This window comes from Giraffa tippelskirchi, chromosome 8 (assembly GCF_054371585.1).
Source record: "Giraffa tippelskirchi isolate mGirTip1 chromosome 8, T2T-mGirTip1v1.2.pri, whole genome shotgun sequence".
NCBI lineage: Eukaryota > Metazoa > Chordata > Mammalia > Artiodactyla > Giraffidae > Giraffa > Giraffa tippelskirchi.
This window is the reverse complement of record NC_137282.1, coordinates 84,182,117-84,199,446: the sequence shown is the minus strand read 5'-3', so window position 1 is coordinate 84,199,446 and position 17,330 is coordinate 84,182,117. Positions and strand designations below refer to the sequence as shown.

At 35.2% G+C, this 17,330-nt stretch overlaps 2 protein-coding genes across 5 annotated transcripts in view; one reads left to right on the top strand and one right to left on the bottom strand.

The window, feature by feature from the left end:
- Positions 1-17,330, top strand: part of RICTOR (RPTOR independent companion of MTOR complex 2) — a 124,415-nt gene that overhangs the window by 98,093 nt on the left and 8,992 nt on the right. For 2 of the 4 annotated variants that reach the window (XM_081519273.1, XM_081519275.1), the window contains 8 exons: positions 321-408; positions 1,632-1,724; positions 2,292-2,398; positions 2,869-3,098; positions 4,549-5,557; positions 9,204-9,381; positions 10,161-10,245; positions 10,990-11,223. In XM_081519273.1, the coding sequence (XP_081375399.1) occupies positions 321-408; positions 1,632-1,724; positions 2,292-2,398; positions 2,869-3,098; positions 4,549-5,557; positions 9,204-9,381; positions 10,161-10,245; positions 10,990-11,223 (2,024 nt within the window). Of the gene's footprint in view, positions 1-320; positions 409-1,631; positions 1,725-2,291; positions 2,399-2,868; positions 3,099-4,548; positions 5,558-5,826; positions 5,899-9,203; positions 9,382-10,160; positions 10,246-10,989; positions 11,224-17,330 lie in introns of all 4 variants that reach the window. The other 2 variants (XM_081519274.1, XM_081519272.1) reach the window with 2 other exon arrangements.
- OSMR (oncostatin M receptor) overlaps positions 4,822-17,330 on the bottom strand; it is an 89,496-nt gene continuing 76,987 nt past the window's right edge. The window contains exon 19 of the mRNA XM_081519307.1: positions 4,822-8,227. Coding sequence (XP_081375433.1) covers positions 8,145-8,227 — 83 coding nt within the window. The 3' untranslated portion in view covers positions 4,822-8,144. The remainder of the gene's footprint in view (positions 8,228-17,330) is intronic.

The following is a 17,330-nucleotide window of genomic DNA, read 5'->3' as shown; positions in this document are numbered from 1 at the left end:
CATAGGAAAAATCTTTTTAAAGCACAGCACTGAATGTTCATAATTTCAGTGGCATTCATAACTTGAATCCCCTGACTTGTAGAGCATTTAGATCACTTCATGTTCTAACCCTCATCTGTCTTTCTACTCTTAGTTCTCTTACCATTACTCTGAAACCAGCTAAACTATAATTTTTCTAGAAGAATTACAGCCTTTCTACCTCCATATTTTTATTCATGCTGAGTGATTGTCTAATTGTTTATCTCATATTTTAAGTCATGTTATAAATTAGTATGTTTACAATGAGCCAGTAGATTTATCAGTCATTTTTATCATACTAGATTACAGCGTCCTCATGTCTACCTACCTGTACATCTTTATGGACAACTGGTACACCACAAAACAGGCTGTCATTTATTGGAAGTACAGGTAAAAACATAATTTGCTTATTTTAAATAGCTACAGTAATAGAAAAAAGTTAATGTTACTAAAGTGTTATCTTTGCAAAAACTTCTCAACAGCCTTAAAGTCAGTGGTATAATTGCTTTTAAAGCTCCATCTTGTAACTGACTTTGGCATTCTGTGCTTGCAGTCCTTAGACACATAAACAGGCTTGCATACATTTCCCTGACTTATGATCTTTTGCATAGGTAATTTGTTATGTAGAATAAGTAACCCAGTCAAGGTCCGAGTTCTTTTCCTTTCTAGATTGTTGGGAAAGTTCATCTTCTTAGTAAAAAAAAATGCTGAAAAGTTGAATTTCTTAATTCCACTTATTGGAAAATTAAACTGAACCTGAAACAAATTCAGTTACCTTTGGTGAGTAACAAACTGAAAGTATCAGCTGCTATTTGTTAGTATCTAACTACTCTCATACAGTTCATGAAATATTGGAGGCTTAGGCAACCAGCTGTTCTTTGAGTATAGCATGCAAATCAAATTTTGGCTGGGAATATGTCTTGCTACTAGGTCTTTTCAATAAGTATAACCGTTTTCTTACTTTAGGAATAGTTACAGAAGTATTTGTGTGTGTTTCTTAACAGTAGTAACCTAGATGTTCAGTTCCTTTTCATATCAGTGTTCATCTCAGGAGCAAAAGTTTTACATAAATATACTCCATAATTTCATGTATTTTTATATTATCCATGAAGATTATTGATGTGTGTATCTTTATATTAATTTTTTTTAATTTGAAAATTTAAATGATTTTCTCAATATCATTACCTCCATAGTATGAGAAGCTCTAGTTGTTAATTTATTATTTTCTGTCTAAAAGAAATAATGATAATTAATGGCTAACATTTTATAATACTAAGTTTAACTTTGTTAAACTTTATATGTAATAATTCATTAAATCATTAAACTTTATGAAACAGAGGCTATTATTATCCTTGTTTTAGAGTTCAGGAAATCAAGGCATGGGGAGATAGAGTAACATGCTGAAAGCCACTTGCCTAAAAAGTCCCAACTCTAGTATATGAGCTCAGAGCCCATGTCCTAATGCTGCTTCTTAAGAAATTTTGCATAAAATTATTTTGAGATTTTAAATATATAGAAATTACTAAATATAAACCTTAAATAGATTTTAATATACAATAATAAAATGTTAAAAATGTATTGTTAATCATATGGCATTTTTTTCCCTTCTCCAGAATATTATTACAGAACTCTGTCACAATGTTCGTACACCAGATTTGGATAAATGGGAAGAAATTAAAAAACTGAAAGCATCTCTTTGGGCCTTGGTTTGTAATAAACACTTCTATGAGATCTTCTAAATTTTTAGATTTTTACTTATTTTCCCATTGATATTAAATAAAAATTATTTCTTTTTCAAATTTGTTCTTATATTAGTATTCTAAAGCCAAGATTGTTTCTGCCCACTTAAATATTAGAAAATAAATAATTAAACTATTGTTTTTCTTGATAAGACAAAAGTAAAGTGAAGTTGCTCAGTTGTGTCCAACTCTGCAACCCCATGGGCTATAACCTACCAGGCTCTTCTGTCCATGGAATTTTCCGGCAAGAGTACTGGAGTGGGTTGCCATTTCTTTCTCCAGGGGATCTTCCTGACCCAGGGATCGAACCTGGGTCTCCTACATTGCAGGCAGACGCTTTACCATCTGAGCTACCAAGGAAGCCCCTTGATAAGACAAATGGAACTTTAATTCCTAAAGTTCCTTATGTGAGGTTTTTTCCCCACAGTTCTTTCTTACAGATGTGGTTAGATTTTTTGTGTTATAGGTAGTTTTTCAAATCTCTTAAGAGTTACTCTTGTAAATATATTTGACATGTGATTGCCTTTCTTTCAGGGAAATATTGGCTCATCTAATTGGGGTCTCAATTTGCTACAAGAAGAAAATGTGATTCCAGATATACTGAAACTTGCAAAACAGTGTGAAGTTCTTTCAGTCAGAGGGTGTGTGATTTAACTCAGAAATCTCTATTGTATATACTGTTGTTCACATGTGGATGTGAGAAAAATATTTTATGATTATAGTTTCTCAATGCAGTAAATTAAACATCTTATGGAGTTCCTTGTTTAATGTTACTTTATTTTTTAACATTATAGTATTGACATTTACCTTGCAAGTAAACAGTGAGAGTTTAGCATGTGTCCAAATAGTCCAGTATTCCATTAGCCTAAATATTCTGAATTTATTTCAGAGAAGCTAATGTATATGTATATATATGTCTTTTATTTGATTATAATTATATTCTTTGAAATTATTTCCTTGTAATAGTTTTATTAGGAAGATTTTCATGTTATTTTTAATAGCTTATTAAATAAAATGCAAATGTACATATAGCAAGCTAATATTTTATGGTTGTTTTAAGAAATCTCAGTTTGAAATTATAAGCTGTCATTACTTCACCTTTTACTCACAGGACCTGTGTATATGTTCTTGGGCTCATAGCCAAAACCAAGCAAGGCTGTGATATTCTAAAATGTCACAACTGGGATGCTGTAAGGCACAGTCGTAAACATTTGTGGCCAGTGGTTCCAGATGATGTAGAACAACTCTGTAATGAACTCTCATCTGTCCCAAGCACCCTAAGTTTGAACTCGGAGTCAACCAGCTCTAGACATAATAGTGAAAGTGAATCTGCACCATCAAGTGAGTATTGTGACAGCGTCATATGAAGTTAGCTAAAACTAACACTGCCGATATAAAAATTGAAATGAATTTTACATTCTTAATTTACTTCTTTCTGAGATAATTTGGCAGTAATAGCCTCTTGGAGAATGTGTATCTTTTCACAACAGGGAGTATAGCCATCAGCCTACGTTGTTGTTTCCCTTTGCTTTCTGAACAGCTGTTGGCAACTCCTACTTACAGAGTTAAATAATAAATCATGTGCCAGAAGAACCATTCCCCCTTTTTTTTTTCAATTTCTAATAAGTAAATGTTTATTCACCTACTGTCTTCTTTTACCTGATTCTTTAGTTCGTTTTTCATATATAGGGTTGTTGAGCTATATATTTGTTAAGAGATATTATATTCACATACTCATTTTTAGAAGAAAAGCTAAATTTTAAAATTAAATAGTGAAACTGCTAAAAGGGAGTATCAAAAATCAACTAAATGAAGTTTTAAAAAATCAACTAAATGAAAAATGGATTGCCATTTTAAGCCCTGTGTTAAACAGTGCTAGGTGCAAAAATTTAAGACAAAGTTCTTTTCTAAGAGGATAGGGCAATATTTATCAAACATATTTCACCAGATCTAAGACATCCTAAATTATAATATGCACACCACTGTGTAAGAAAAAAAGAGGCCTATTGCAAGATACATCCTCATTTTAGAGATTTTAAGTGTGTGAAACATGTGCATCTTAAAATTGACATAATATGGAAAAACAGTGCAGTATGCAAGTTTAAGATTTTGTTTTGCCTTTGTTCAGAATATATTTGAAATCATTTCTAATTATTCAACAGAAAAATAAAATACAATCCCTAGATGTCATTAGTCACCTGGATTGAATCTTTTATTAGAGAGAGGTAGGCATTGAATTTAGATGAGCTTCTTAGTACCTAAGACAAATGAGAAATAAATGTAATTCGTTTAAACATGAACTTAAAATGTTGTGACTCGGTTCTAAGTATATGTTGTTCAAAAATGGACATTGATTTCTTATAAGATTGATTTCTCTTGCCTGTTGCAATTGGAAGTATAAACCACCAGGAACCTGTACCAACTGAATAAACATCCATAGTCAAGTCTCCTTTCTGCCTTTAATTTTATCCTGAATATTTGGAGGTTTTGAAAACTTACTGGGATACAAAAGAAACTTCAGATAAGCTATGACATAATGAGTCCTGTGGGTTTTTTTTTTTTGGAAATAACAGAAGATTTCATAATGACATAATTTTATATTTTATTCAAATACAAATTCTGGATCTCAGGGAAGCTCTGTTTATTTGGCTCAGCAGTCTTAACTCTTTATTTTTGAAAATATTTTTTCTAGGTGGCTATTAAACAAAAATTTCCTCAGCTACGTCACTTAAAATTACCATAATTATTTGTTCTTTTTAATGTGCTTTTATTATCAATCCTTTGATCATAGGTATGTTCATCATGGAGGATGACCGGTTTGGCAGCAGCTCTACTAGTACATTTTTCCTCGACATCAGTGAAGATGCAGAGCCAGCATTTTATGACCGACCTGGACCTATAAAGGATAAAAATCCATTCCCTTTCTTTGCTTCTAGTAAACTTGTGAAGAATCGTATCTTAAATTCTCTTACTTTGCCTAATAAAAAACATCGTAGCAGCAGTGATCCAAAAGGAGGGAAACTGTCATCTGAAAATAAGACAAGCAACAGGCGGATCAGAACGCTTACAGAGCCCAGTGTTGACTTTAATCATAGTGATGATTTCACACCCGTATCCACAGTACAGAAAACATTACAATTAGAAACTTCATTTGTTGGGAATAAGCACATTGAAGACACTGGTAGTACTCCAAGTATTGGAGAGAATGACTTAAAATTCACCAAGAGTCTTGGTACAGAGAATCACAGAGAAAACACAAGCCGAGAGAGATTAGTTGTAGAAAGTTCAACGAGCTCACATATGAAGATACGTAGCCAGAGTTTTAATACAGATACTACAACAAGTGGCATAAGTTCAATGAGTTCAAGTCCTTCACGAGAGACAGTAGGTGTAGATGCTACAACTGTGGACACAGACTGTGGAAGTATGAGTACTGTGGTAAGTACTAAAACTGTTAAGACAAGCCACTATTTGACGCCACAGTCTAACCATCTCTCTCTCTCTAAATCAAACTCAGTGTCCCTGGTGCCTCCAGGTTCTTCTCACACACTTCCTAGAAGAGCACAGTCCCTTAAAGCACCCTCTATTGCTACAATTAAAAGTCTAGCAGACTGTAACTTTAGTTACACAAGTTCTAGAGATGCCTTTGGCTACGCTACCCTGAAAAGATTACAGCAGCAAAGAATGCATCCATCCTTATCTCATTCTGAAGCTTTGGCATCCCCAGCAAAAGATGTGCTGTTTACTGATACCATCACCATGAAGGCCAACAGCTTTGAGTCCAGGTTAACACCAAGCAGGTGAGCAAATATACATTTTAAAATGAACATGGTTGAATTTTAACAGACTTAAATGTAAAGGGTTAGCCAAGTTTTACATCTACGTAAGCCTTAGAACTGACCTGTTTTAGTAGGCTATAAGCTCCTAGTTACCCGGATGTGATTTGAAATGGATTCTTGCAGCTGCGAGGGGGGAAAAGAAATTCCTTTAGGCCCTGGAAATAAACATACATGCTTTGCAAGGACACACAAGTCACAAGCTTTTTTTATTTATTTCTCGCTTCTGCAAGGATCGATTTTAAAAAGAAGCATGTCGGGGGAATCAGGAGCTTAAGACCTACAATAACAAACAACTTTTTCAGGTAGGTCAATTTAAGGCTCCAAAAGTTGACCTTTTTTTTTTTTTTAAAGATAACTGAAAATTTCAGTACAAGTCTTTCCAACTTAAGTTGTTTAGTTGCTAAGTCATGTCCGACTCTTTTGCGACCCCATGGACTGGTAGCCTGCCAGTTTCCTCTCTCCATGGGATTTCCCAGTCAAGAATACCATAGTGGGTTGCCATTTTCTTCTCCAGGGGATCTTCCCGACCATGGGATCAAACCTGCGTCTCCTGCATTCACAAGCAGGTTCTTTACCACTGAGCCACAAGGAAAACCCTCAGTTTAAGTAGCTGTGATAATTAAGTAGGAACCAAATGAACATTAAATGAATTACTTGGTCCTCAGAATTCAGCATTGCAGTATGCCTGTGCCTCAAGAACATTTGGGAGATTTCTGCTGTACCTAAAGATTATATCAAGCTGGTAAAAGTAGTAAATTTTATCTATAAAAGATTTTCACTGCTAAATTTGATTTTTCAAAAATTTCTAAAACCTAATTTTTTGTTGGGTCAGGTACTTCTAAAAATTTTCTAGTTTTTGATTATTCATTTACATTTATTAAATGGATGTATTTGCCAAGTAGTGAGCCTAGTTCATAGCACAAATTAAGCACTCGATAAAAGTTAGCTATTATCATCATCATCATCACTATTATTATTGATATTTCTTTAATGTAATCCATTTGGCTGTTATGTAATCAAGTTGTTAAGTTATGAAGGAATTTTCTTTCAGTAATGTTAACACATTTAGTAGAAGAGACTCCTTGTAGCAGATAGTAAATTATGTTCCCTTTGGTAGGATTTCATAAATTATGCAATGCTGTCTTATCTATCTGACAACCTCTTCCCTCTCAAAAACTCACTAGTATAAATCTATGCAGTGACATTCACAAATTTTATTCAAAGGCGGTACCTCTGACCCACATTCAAAATTTGTCGGTGTTTATTCTAACAAGTTTGGATATCAGGTTTTCAGGCCTATAGAAGCAATAATTAAAAACTTTTACCGGTAAGGACACTGTGACAAGAAAGAACAGCTGTTGAAATTGGTAGCAAAGGAGGAAACTTTTCTACTAAAGCAAAGTATTTGAAAACTCAGACACTAGCAGCTAGTAGCATTCAGCCAGGGGCAGTAATGTAGCACCCAAAATAAGTAGTAAGGACACCACCATCTTACAGGTCAGTACAATAACCAGTGCGCTGTTAACTCTGGACCACCCAGTTAGGATTATTCTACCCAGTTAGAATTATTTTATCTTGTTGAAGCAGGTATTTCTATCTAAACTGATTACAGCAGAGGCAAAAAGTTTCATTGCTTAACTATTCATTAGAATAAACCAGAAATGACAAACTCCAAATCACTATTTCCTAATCAGTCTGGGTTCTTAGGATCTTATTTCCTGTATTCTCTGTTAGAATGAGAGAAGGGTGTATGGAAGTTTTACTCCCGGAGTAAAATTCCAGGTTATTGGCATTATAAAGGATTACTATATGTTTTTCATTTCTTGGGAGAGGGAAAAAATAAAAACAAGAAAAAGCAGTCAAGAGATACAAGAACAGCTGTACAAAGGAATGATGATGAACAGAAGTCTTATGTTCATCAAATCTTCCACTTATTCTTCAAACTGTGTTTAGTATTTAACCAGGTTCCATGGAGAAAAAAATTGTCAATATTAGTCTTCCTTTTCCCACTTCTTTCTTTTGGTTAATTCAGAGAAAATGAAAATGATGAAAGATAACTACATATTTACTATAATAGTTTGGATTGAGGCTGAAAAGATTTTTTCCTATAAAATTAAAAGAGTAGTCATTCTCATACTGGGGTGTAATGGTTAGCGTGAATCCAGCAGTCTTAAAAACCGTGTCTTTCTGAGATGTTTCTTTGAGGCATAGCAGAAAAAAACACAAGTAGGAATCCTTAATCTTGAGCCCTAATCCTGGCACTGAGTGAAGGAACTTGGAAAAAGTTCTGTAATTAATGCTGTAATGTCTCATCTCCTTGAAATTCAAAAGCTTTGCAAGCTTCATCAATCCAGAACAAAGGCAGACAAACCTCTTGTTTACTGTTGTAAATCTGTATAGTAAAATTCATGAATTTTGAAATATGTAGGCCTCAATTGCTTGGAGGCAATTGGAGTAGATCAGTGGTTTTAAGCATTTTTAAGAGAAACCCTTTCTTCACAAAAACATTTCTGTGGAAGCCCAATGTGAAGAATATGTAAAAATGGAGCTACTCTGATTGAAATAGGTATTGTGGAGGCAAGTATAACAATAATTTCTTCCCCTTCAGTCCAGTAGTCTTTGAAGAGTTCTCTGGAATGAGAAAGATATAAAAGTACAAATTAAAAACTACTGACCTATTTTATAAAATTTGTAAATTTCAGTTCTGAGTGATTTTTAGGTGGAAATTAGTAGAAATTAGGAGTGGTTTTTCCTGTGTTACTTTTGGTAGCTATTTATAAAACATTTATTTTGTATGCTTTTCAAAATAATTCTTTATTATCAGGCTACATTTTTACATTTTAAATGATTTGAGTTTTCAAATAGCAGTATACATATACTGTAGAACCTTGAGTACTACCTTGTATATACAAAGCAAGCATATAATAAATACTTTAATATGTCTGTTGCATGAATAAAAATCTGTATAAGGAAGGTATATCTTACAGAGATGTTAGTATTCCATGTCATGGAATCACTGGTAAGGAATGTATTGAGGAAACATCAGTGCTTCATATAAGCTATTTTTTGTAGTATTTATATATGATACCATTTTTACTGTTTTGTGTCTGCTATGTTAGAAAATCTTATGTTGATAAAGTAATTACTATACAAAAGAATAAGTGATTAAACTTATTTTAATAAAGGTAGTATTAAATAGAATTAGTGGACGTGCCCTTACTTGTATGATAGCAAATCTGGCAGTCTCAAGTGACTGTGAAGTTAATGTTTGGATAATACCTCTGTTTTCTGAGGTCAGTTTTGTTTTTATTTTTACTTCTAGATGTTGAAAGTTACCTTAATTGCTCACCTTTTCACTTTTACCTGAGAGACCATAACAGTTGTTTTTGGTCAAAAGTCAACATTACTAATGAACTTTTATATATCAATTTATAAGAGATAAATATTTTCAAGTGTTCATATGTCCTCAATACATAAGATGGCACTGTTTAGTACTTGACGCGCTTTCTCTCCTTTTTGAAGATAGGAAAGAAAATAGACTACAGTTATTTATCTGATTGCTATAACAAATCAAGAAACTAATGCAGTTTTTTTAATGGTATTCTAGGTTCATGAAAGCTTTAAGTTATGCTTCGCTAGATAAAGAAGATTTATTAAGTCCTATTAACCAAAATACGCTGCAGCGATCCTCCTCTGTGAGGTCCATGGTGTCCAGTGCAACATATGGTAGCTCAGATGACTATATTGGTCTTGCTCTTCCAGTAGATATCAATGATATATTCCAGGTATCATAAATTCTTTTGGTTTCTTTTGAATTAGTTTACTGTTCTTTTCATATTTTATCAATTGCTTACTAGAAATTATAATTTAGAGTGAATACTAATTTTAGGGAAGGTGATATTCTTAGGCAGTTTTATTTAAAGAAATTTTACCATGAGAATTATTCCACCTTTCTCGACTATTCTGTACTCTTTTTAGCACCTCTTAAGTCCCCAAAACATTATCCTTTTTCTCTTCTCATACTAAATCAGCATCTTGTTTGATTTCTTTATCTGTATATTCTCTATAGAAATTTTAAGTCCTAATCTTGCTTTTTAGTCATGTTTGACTTATTCCTTATTGTTTTTTAATTGAGACATAATTGACTATAACATTGTTTAAGTTTGGAATGTACAGTATATCCCTTGTTTTATTTAATCCTTTGATTCTGATTATCTCATACATGGCAGCCACATACTCTGGTAATCCCACAAAATACTCACAAATCTCTAGATGGTAGATAGAATTAAGAATACATATTTGTCTAGAAGACCAAAAACACTTCAGATAAATTCTAAAATAATTATTTTAATATCCATTTAAGTAACTAAGGATAGATAAGAACCTTAACGGTTTTATGCTATTTTGTCAAGTTTTGGTAATATAACATCCTTCAGTATCTTTTCATTATAGGTTCATGTGCTCTAGTAATTCCATTTAAATTATATTTCATTTAATATTGCTAATATTCATAAAATGAATTTCTTTTTATGATAGGACTTACCATGACTTCTATCTATTTCAGGTAAAGGATATTCCTTATTTTCAAACAAAAAATATACCTCCACATGATGATCGAGGTGCAAGAGTGTTTGCCCATGATGCTGGAGGTAATGCATGGTTTTTGTTCTCTGTATATTAAAAAGAAAATTCTTATCAATAGGATGACACTAAAAATTCACATATACTTAATTTGGGGCAACAAAATAGTTGAGTCAGTTTAAAATTAAACCATAACTTTTTTGGGGGGGTGGGGAGGACTTAGAGTGTTTTTCCAACTAAGTACCTAGCCTCTCAAGAAGACAAAAACTAGATCAGTTGTTTCTGTTTTAAACACATAATATATGAAAAAAAATTTAGCACTTACCCTTTTTGGAGAGAGGAGAGAGAGAAAAAAAAATTGTGTACATTACATGATCTCTCTTTGCTATGAGCTGTAGTATTCTAATTAATATATGCATATCAGCCACAGATTTAAAGCTTTGTAATCTTGATTTTTTTCTTAAAAAAGAGAAAATAAGGACCTCTTTAGACCCAGAATTATTTACTTTTTCTTTATGCAAATATTGAGAAGAATTGAAATGATACCAAATTATATAATTTTAATTTTTTATTTTGTATTTAAAACCTCAAAGTAAGATAAATATATCTGCTGGTGTTAATTATTTTCCTAATTTAAAGCAAATTATCCTGTTTTTCTCCCCGATTAAGGTTAGATTTTGAGTCATAAAAGGTGTTCTGATTTTCTTCCTGAATTTCCCTTCTCTAAAATTTCACATAGTTTAATGCACCTTGAAAGAACTGTCACTGATGCCATCTTCCTCAGATTATGTTTTATATTTACTCACACACAGGTCTTCCATCTGGAACTGGAGGTCTTGTAAAAAACTCGTTTCACTTGCTACGACAGCAGATGAGTCTTACGGAAATAATGAATTCAATCCATTCAGATGCTTCTCTGTTTTTAGAAAGTACAGAAGACACTGGACTACAGGAACATACAGATGATAACTGCCTTTATTGTGTCTGTATTGAAATTCTGGGTTTCCAGCCCAGTAACCAACTGAGTGCAATATGTAGTCATTCAGGTGAGTGATTATGTCTGTCTGGATGAATCCACCTGAATTTGAATCTGCTCCAGTCACAAGACATCTCCTAGCCCTATTGATCATCCTTCTTTCTCCGTCTCATTACCTCAGCTTCAGTGTAGTCCCTCAGCATCTACCTGTGGAGTGTTACTGTTTGTCTCCAGTTTTGTCCCCTTCCAGTTCACCTTTCATACTGTTGCCTTGGATTAGTCTGTTGACAGTTCTTTACTGACGTTTCATGGCTAGCACACAAGACTCTCTGTCTGATCTGTCGATTGTTTTTATCACCATTCTCCTATCTTGTAATTGACATGCCATTACTGACTTATTTGGTGTTTTTGAACACACTATGCTCTTTTTCATGATTCTAGGCTTGAAAAGTGTGTTTTCCATACTGTTCCCTCTTGCACCTTCCCCTCCTCACACACATGCAAGCTCACACATGGCCACATAGAGTCCATTTGGCAAGCCCACCTCATCCTCAGAGACGAGAATGTTTTATCTTCACAGCTTTGTCTGACCCTCTTAGTCAGATACTGACACTTTTTCCTCTTTACTTTTATTGCCCTTTGTACATAGGTATCTTGTGTTAATTACTGTTGGTTATTTTTTCCCATTCCGTTCCGTAAGATGCTTCAGAGTATAGTCTGTCATGCCCTTTCATTTTTATTTTCTAATACCTAGCTGCATACTGCTTTATATACTAGGCACTCAGTATGCTTTTGGTGAGGTAGAAAGTGAATCAGACCCAGATTCAGCTTTTTTATATGATATATATGTTTAAAATATAACTATAGATACCTTTTCTTGGTGAATGTCACTTCGCCACCCTCAGAAAAACCTAGTGATAACCAGAATTCTCTGGGTCATTCGTTTACACTTCTCCATGGTATTCTGATTAAGAGCTTCCCAACTGATGGATTTCGGCACACTGATAACTGAATAGGTTATGGATGTGCTGAGAGATTAATCCTCTCCCAGCAGGGCCTGGGTTTGACAAACCCTTGGACAAGGCACTTCCCACTATGAACAGGGGCTCAGCCTGCTATATTATTTTCATTTCTCTTGAGTGAAAGGTTTGATCAGTATTGTTCTGATGTATTGTAAACAGAAAAGAAGATGCTACTTTAAGTTAAATCATTTGTCTATACATTGTTTATGATGTTTTAGTTCTTGTAAGTTCTGTTTATTTACTCATTCAGCAAATACTTAGGAAGCACTTACTGTGGAGTTTTGCTATACTGTTTTCTCTTTATCAAACAGGAAATAGGGAAGCCAGCCCTCTAATTACCCAGTCACAAGACAGTCCAGCAAATTCTAATCCATTTGTGATCTGTTGCTGAGCTAGATGGGCTTCCCTGGTGGCTCAGACAGTAAAGAGTCTGCCTACAGCATGGAAGACCCAAGTTCGATCCCTGGGTCAGGAAGATCCCCTGAAGAAGGAAATGGCAACCCACTCTAATATAGTAATCAAGTTGAGACTCATCAGGTTTGGGACTTGTGGAAGGATTGCTGCTGTCAGTGAGGCTCTCACCTTGGCACAGCCATTAGAACCCCTTGACTTGTTTTCAAGTGATATGAAGTGGGGAGGAGAATAACTCTTAATTGGGAAATGATTACAATATACTACTGATATCCTCTCAGAGGTGTGAAAGGAGGCAGGCTAGTTGTTAAAAAGACACTGAACCTCATTCATGCATTCAGCTTAATATTTATTATGTCACTTGGGGATCAGGCATTGAACTAGATGATAAGAAAACAGTTGTGAGAGGAAAAAATAAAAATACACTATTCTTATATTCTGTATCGAATGGAGAAGGAAATGGATTGATCAACCACTCAATCAATAAATACACAAATATAACAACCGCATTTGCAACAAGTGCCATCAAGGGTAGGTATCAAGTATTAAGTTTTCCCTCAGTCATATCTAACTCTTTGTGACACTATGGACTACAGCCCACCAGGCTCCTCCTCTGTTCATGGGATTTCCCAGGCAAAAATACTGGTAGCCATTCCCTTCTCCAGGGGATCTTCCCAACTCAAGGATCAAACCCAGTTTTCCCACATTGCAGGCAGATTCTTTACTGTCTGAGCCACCATTACTTGCTGCCTGGTATTACCAAAGGAATAGAACCAAGTGAGCTTCCCTTGTGGCTCAGTGGTTAAGAATCTGATTGCAATGTGGGAGACCTCCTGCAATACAGGAGATGCAGACTCAGTCCCTGGGTTGGAAAGATCCCCTGGAGAAGGAAATGACAAACACACTCCAGTATTCTTGCCTGGGAAATCCCATGGACAGAGGAGCCTGATGGGCAACAGTCTGTGGGATCACAGAAAGAGTCGGACATGACTTGGCAACTAAACAACAAACATCATCAAATAGGCAGATCAAAGAGGAGACTTCTGAAGAATTGCTGTTGAGCTGTGGTTGAAAGAATGAATTGAACCTAACTAAATGAAGACTGGAGTATAGAGAATTTTAAGAGAGAGGGAGGAACATGAGCAAAAGTCTTCTCTGATGGATGAAGCATGGGACACCCATGGGAATGGAGCTCAGAAAGTGAAGGGAGAGGAAATATAGGATCAGCCTAGAAAGATAGGTAGAGACCAGGTACTGCATAGCCCTTTCTACCCAAAGTGGTCAGTGAACCAGCAGCATCAGCATCACCTGAGCACTTGTTAGAAATGTCGTCTCAAACTCTGCCCCACACAGAATCAGAATCAGCATTTTAACAAGATGCCCAGGTTATTCATGTATACATTAATGTTTGAGAGCCACTGCTATCAGCCATATTAAGGAATTTATGTATCAGAAGGGAGATATCTTTATTATCCATGCATGCTCATTTATGTCCAACTCTTTGTGATTCCATGGACTGTAGCCCCCAGACTCCTCTGTCTATGGAATTTTCCGGGCAAGGATACTGGAGTGGATTGCCGTTTCTTCCTGCAGGAGTTCTTCCCAACCCAGGGATCGAACCTGTATCTCCTGCGTTGGCAGGCAGTTTCTTTACCACTGAGCCACCTGGGAAGCACTATTATCCGTGGCAGATAACTGAAAAATAGTTCATCTACTTTTTTTTAATTGAAGTATAGGTAATTTACAATGTTGTATTACTTTCAAGTGTACAGCAAAGTGATTCAGTTATACATGTGTGTATGAGTGTATTCTCTCTTAGATGCTTTTCCACTGTAGATTATTACAAGATACTGAATATAGTTCCCTATGCTATACAGTAGACCTTGGTTGTTTACCCATTTTATGTGTAATATTGTATATATGTTAATCGGAAACTCCTAATTTATCTCTGCCCATCCCCTTTGGTAACCATAAGCTTGTTTTTTATGTCTGTGAACCTGTTTCTGTTTTGTAAATGAGTCCATTTGTATCATTTTTAGATTCCACATATAAGTGATACCACGTATTTGTCTTTCCCTTCTGACTTAATTCGATAATCTCTAGGTCCATCCACGTTACTGAAAATGGCATTATCTCATTCTTTTTCATTGCTGAGTAATATTCCAACTTCTTTATCCATTTATCTGTCAATGGACATTTAGGTTGCTTCCATGTCTTGGCTCTTGTAAATGGTGCTTTTATGAACATTGGGGTGCATGTATTTTTTTGAATTATGGTTTTCTCTGGGTATATGCCAGGAGTGGGATTGCAGGATCATATGGTGACTCTTTAGTTTTTTAAGGAACCTCTATACCATTCCCCATAATGGCTGCACCAGTTTATAGTCTCACCAATAGTATAAGAGGTTTCATTTTTCTCCATACCTTTTCCAACATTTACTGTTTATAGACTTTTTAATGATAACCATTCTGACTGGTGTAAGATGATACCTCATTGTTGTTTTGATTTGCATTTCTCTAATAATTAATGGTATTGAGCATCTTTTTATATGCCTGTTGGCCTTTTCGTGGTCATCTCTATACCTTCTTTGGAAAAATGTCTGTTTAGGTCTTCTGCCCACTTTTTGATTGTTTTTTTTTGTTTTAATTGAGCTGTATGAGCGATTTGTATATTTTGGAAATTAATTCTTTGTCAGAAACATTGTTTGCAGATATTTTCACCCAGTCTGTAAGTTGTCTTTTTGCTTTGTTTTATGTGTGGTTTTTTTTGGGGGGGGGGGGGGTTGCTGTACAAAAGCTTTTATTTTGGTTATTTTTGTTGCCATTTCAATTACTCTGGGAGACAGATCCAAAAAAACATTGCTGTGGTTTATGTCAAACAGTGTTGTACCTATGATTTCCTCTAGAAGTTTGGGTCTCTGATGCATTTTGTGTTTATTTTTGTATGTGGTGCTATAGAATGTTCTACTGTTTCATTTGAACATTTCATGCTTTTACATGTAGCTGTGCAGTTGTACCAGCACTACTATTTGAAAAGACTATCTTTTACCCAGTGTATATTATTGCCTCCTTTCTCATAGATTAATTGACCATATGTTCATGGGTTTATTTCTGGGCTGTCTATTCTCTTTCCTTTATCTGTATGTTATATGTCTGTTTTTGTGCCTCTGCTGTGTAATGATAATTTTAAAGAGACATCAGGACTTGAACACAAGACTTTTCATTCTTTAAAACTTTCAATCTGGTGGTGATGTTGGTAGTGGCAGTTGTTCAAAAAATGTTAAAGCTCAGAGGAAAGGCAAATATCAAAATTAGGATATTTCCTAACATTGTATTCTGTGTCTACCACCTTCTCAGATGTTTATGCAATATATTGCTAGGTATGCAAGGCAAAATATTGGCTGCATTACATGTTTCTTTGGGGTGCACTCTATGTATACCACTGCATTTGCCATATTGTAGCTAACCAACTAAAAGTGGGTTAGACTAGTGTTTTAGACTAGTCCGTCTGTGAAAGAGAGCACTGGAAAAAATCAGCAGACTATAAAGGATAATAGCAAGGGTATTGGTTTGAATGTCTGGGTTATTAAACTGACAGAGTTGTGAGGAATGGGTAGAGATTACATTGAGTAAAGGAGGGCCCTAAAGAGGCAGTGGTGGTTTTCAAAATTATTAGCTATAAAACCCATGTTTCAATAACAGTCTATACAAAAGATCAGTGGTATGCAGATGACAGTGTAAGGGAACATCAGGTGGTGTCCCATCTCCCTGTCCTCGCCCAAATGTACATCTGGGGATGGAGGAAACTAGGAAGTGCCAGGGCTCCAGGAAACACTCAGACCCCTGGTGTAAACATAGCAGGGTGTGAGGTTTGGTGTCAAGAGCACTTAGGCTCAAAGCCAAACTTTTCTATCTTATTATTTGATCTTGGGCAATATACTTAGTTTCACTGAGCTTTACTTTTAATTTTTTCTTAAATTTCTAAATGGGAATAATGATACATGCCTTATGGTGTAATTTTGGTACTTACTAACGTGTAAGGTTAGCATTCACTAAGCTGTCCATTAATGGTGACTCACACAAAGTTGTTTACATTAGAAATAATATTCTTTCATAAATTCTGGTAGTTCAGTCAGAATGATCTTACTGTGTTGCTAAGGAAAATCTTGTTCATTTCAACAACAGTCTCCTTGTTCTTGCTGCCCAGGAGAAATGATGATCAGGTGGATCAGAGCTCCTCACAGAAATTCTTGATTTTTTTTCATGAATTGTTTCAGCATTTCATATATGCTATTTGGAGACTTCACTTTCCGATAGGAAGAATTTAGCTTATGATTTTTCTGAATTAACCCATATGGACTTACATAATTTTTTCCCTAGAGCTTTTTATTCTTTCTCTCATAAGGCTGGATTCAGCCTTATGCCCAGATACAGGGAATAAAGAAGGTATGCAATCTCTTAGAGTCTGATCTATCCTATACTTCATGTCTCCATTTTTAATTAAAAGATAAAATAAAGCTGAGCTAGTGGCTCAGACAGTAAAAAATCTGCCTGCAATGAGGGCAACCTGCGTTCGATCTCCGGGTTGGGAAGATCCCCTGGAGGAGGGCATGGCAACCCACTCCAGTATTCTTGCCAGGAGAATCCCCTTGGACAGGGGAGTCTGGCAGACTGCAGTCCACGAGGTTGCAAAGAGTCAGACACAACTGAGCAACTAAGGACAGTACAGAATATTATTAATTAAA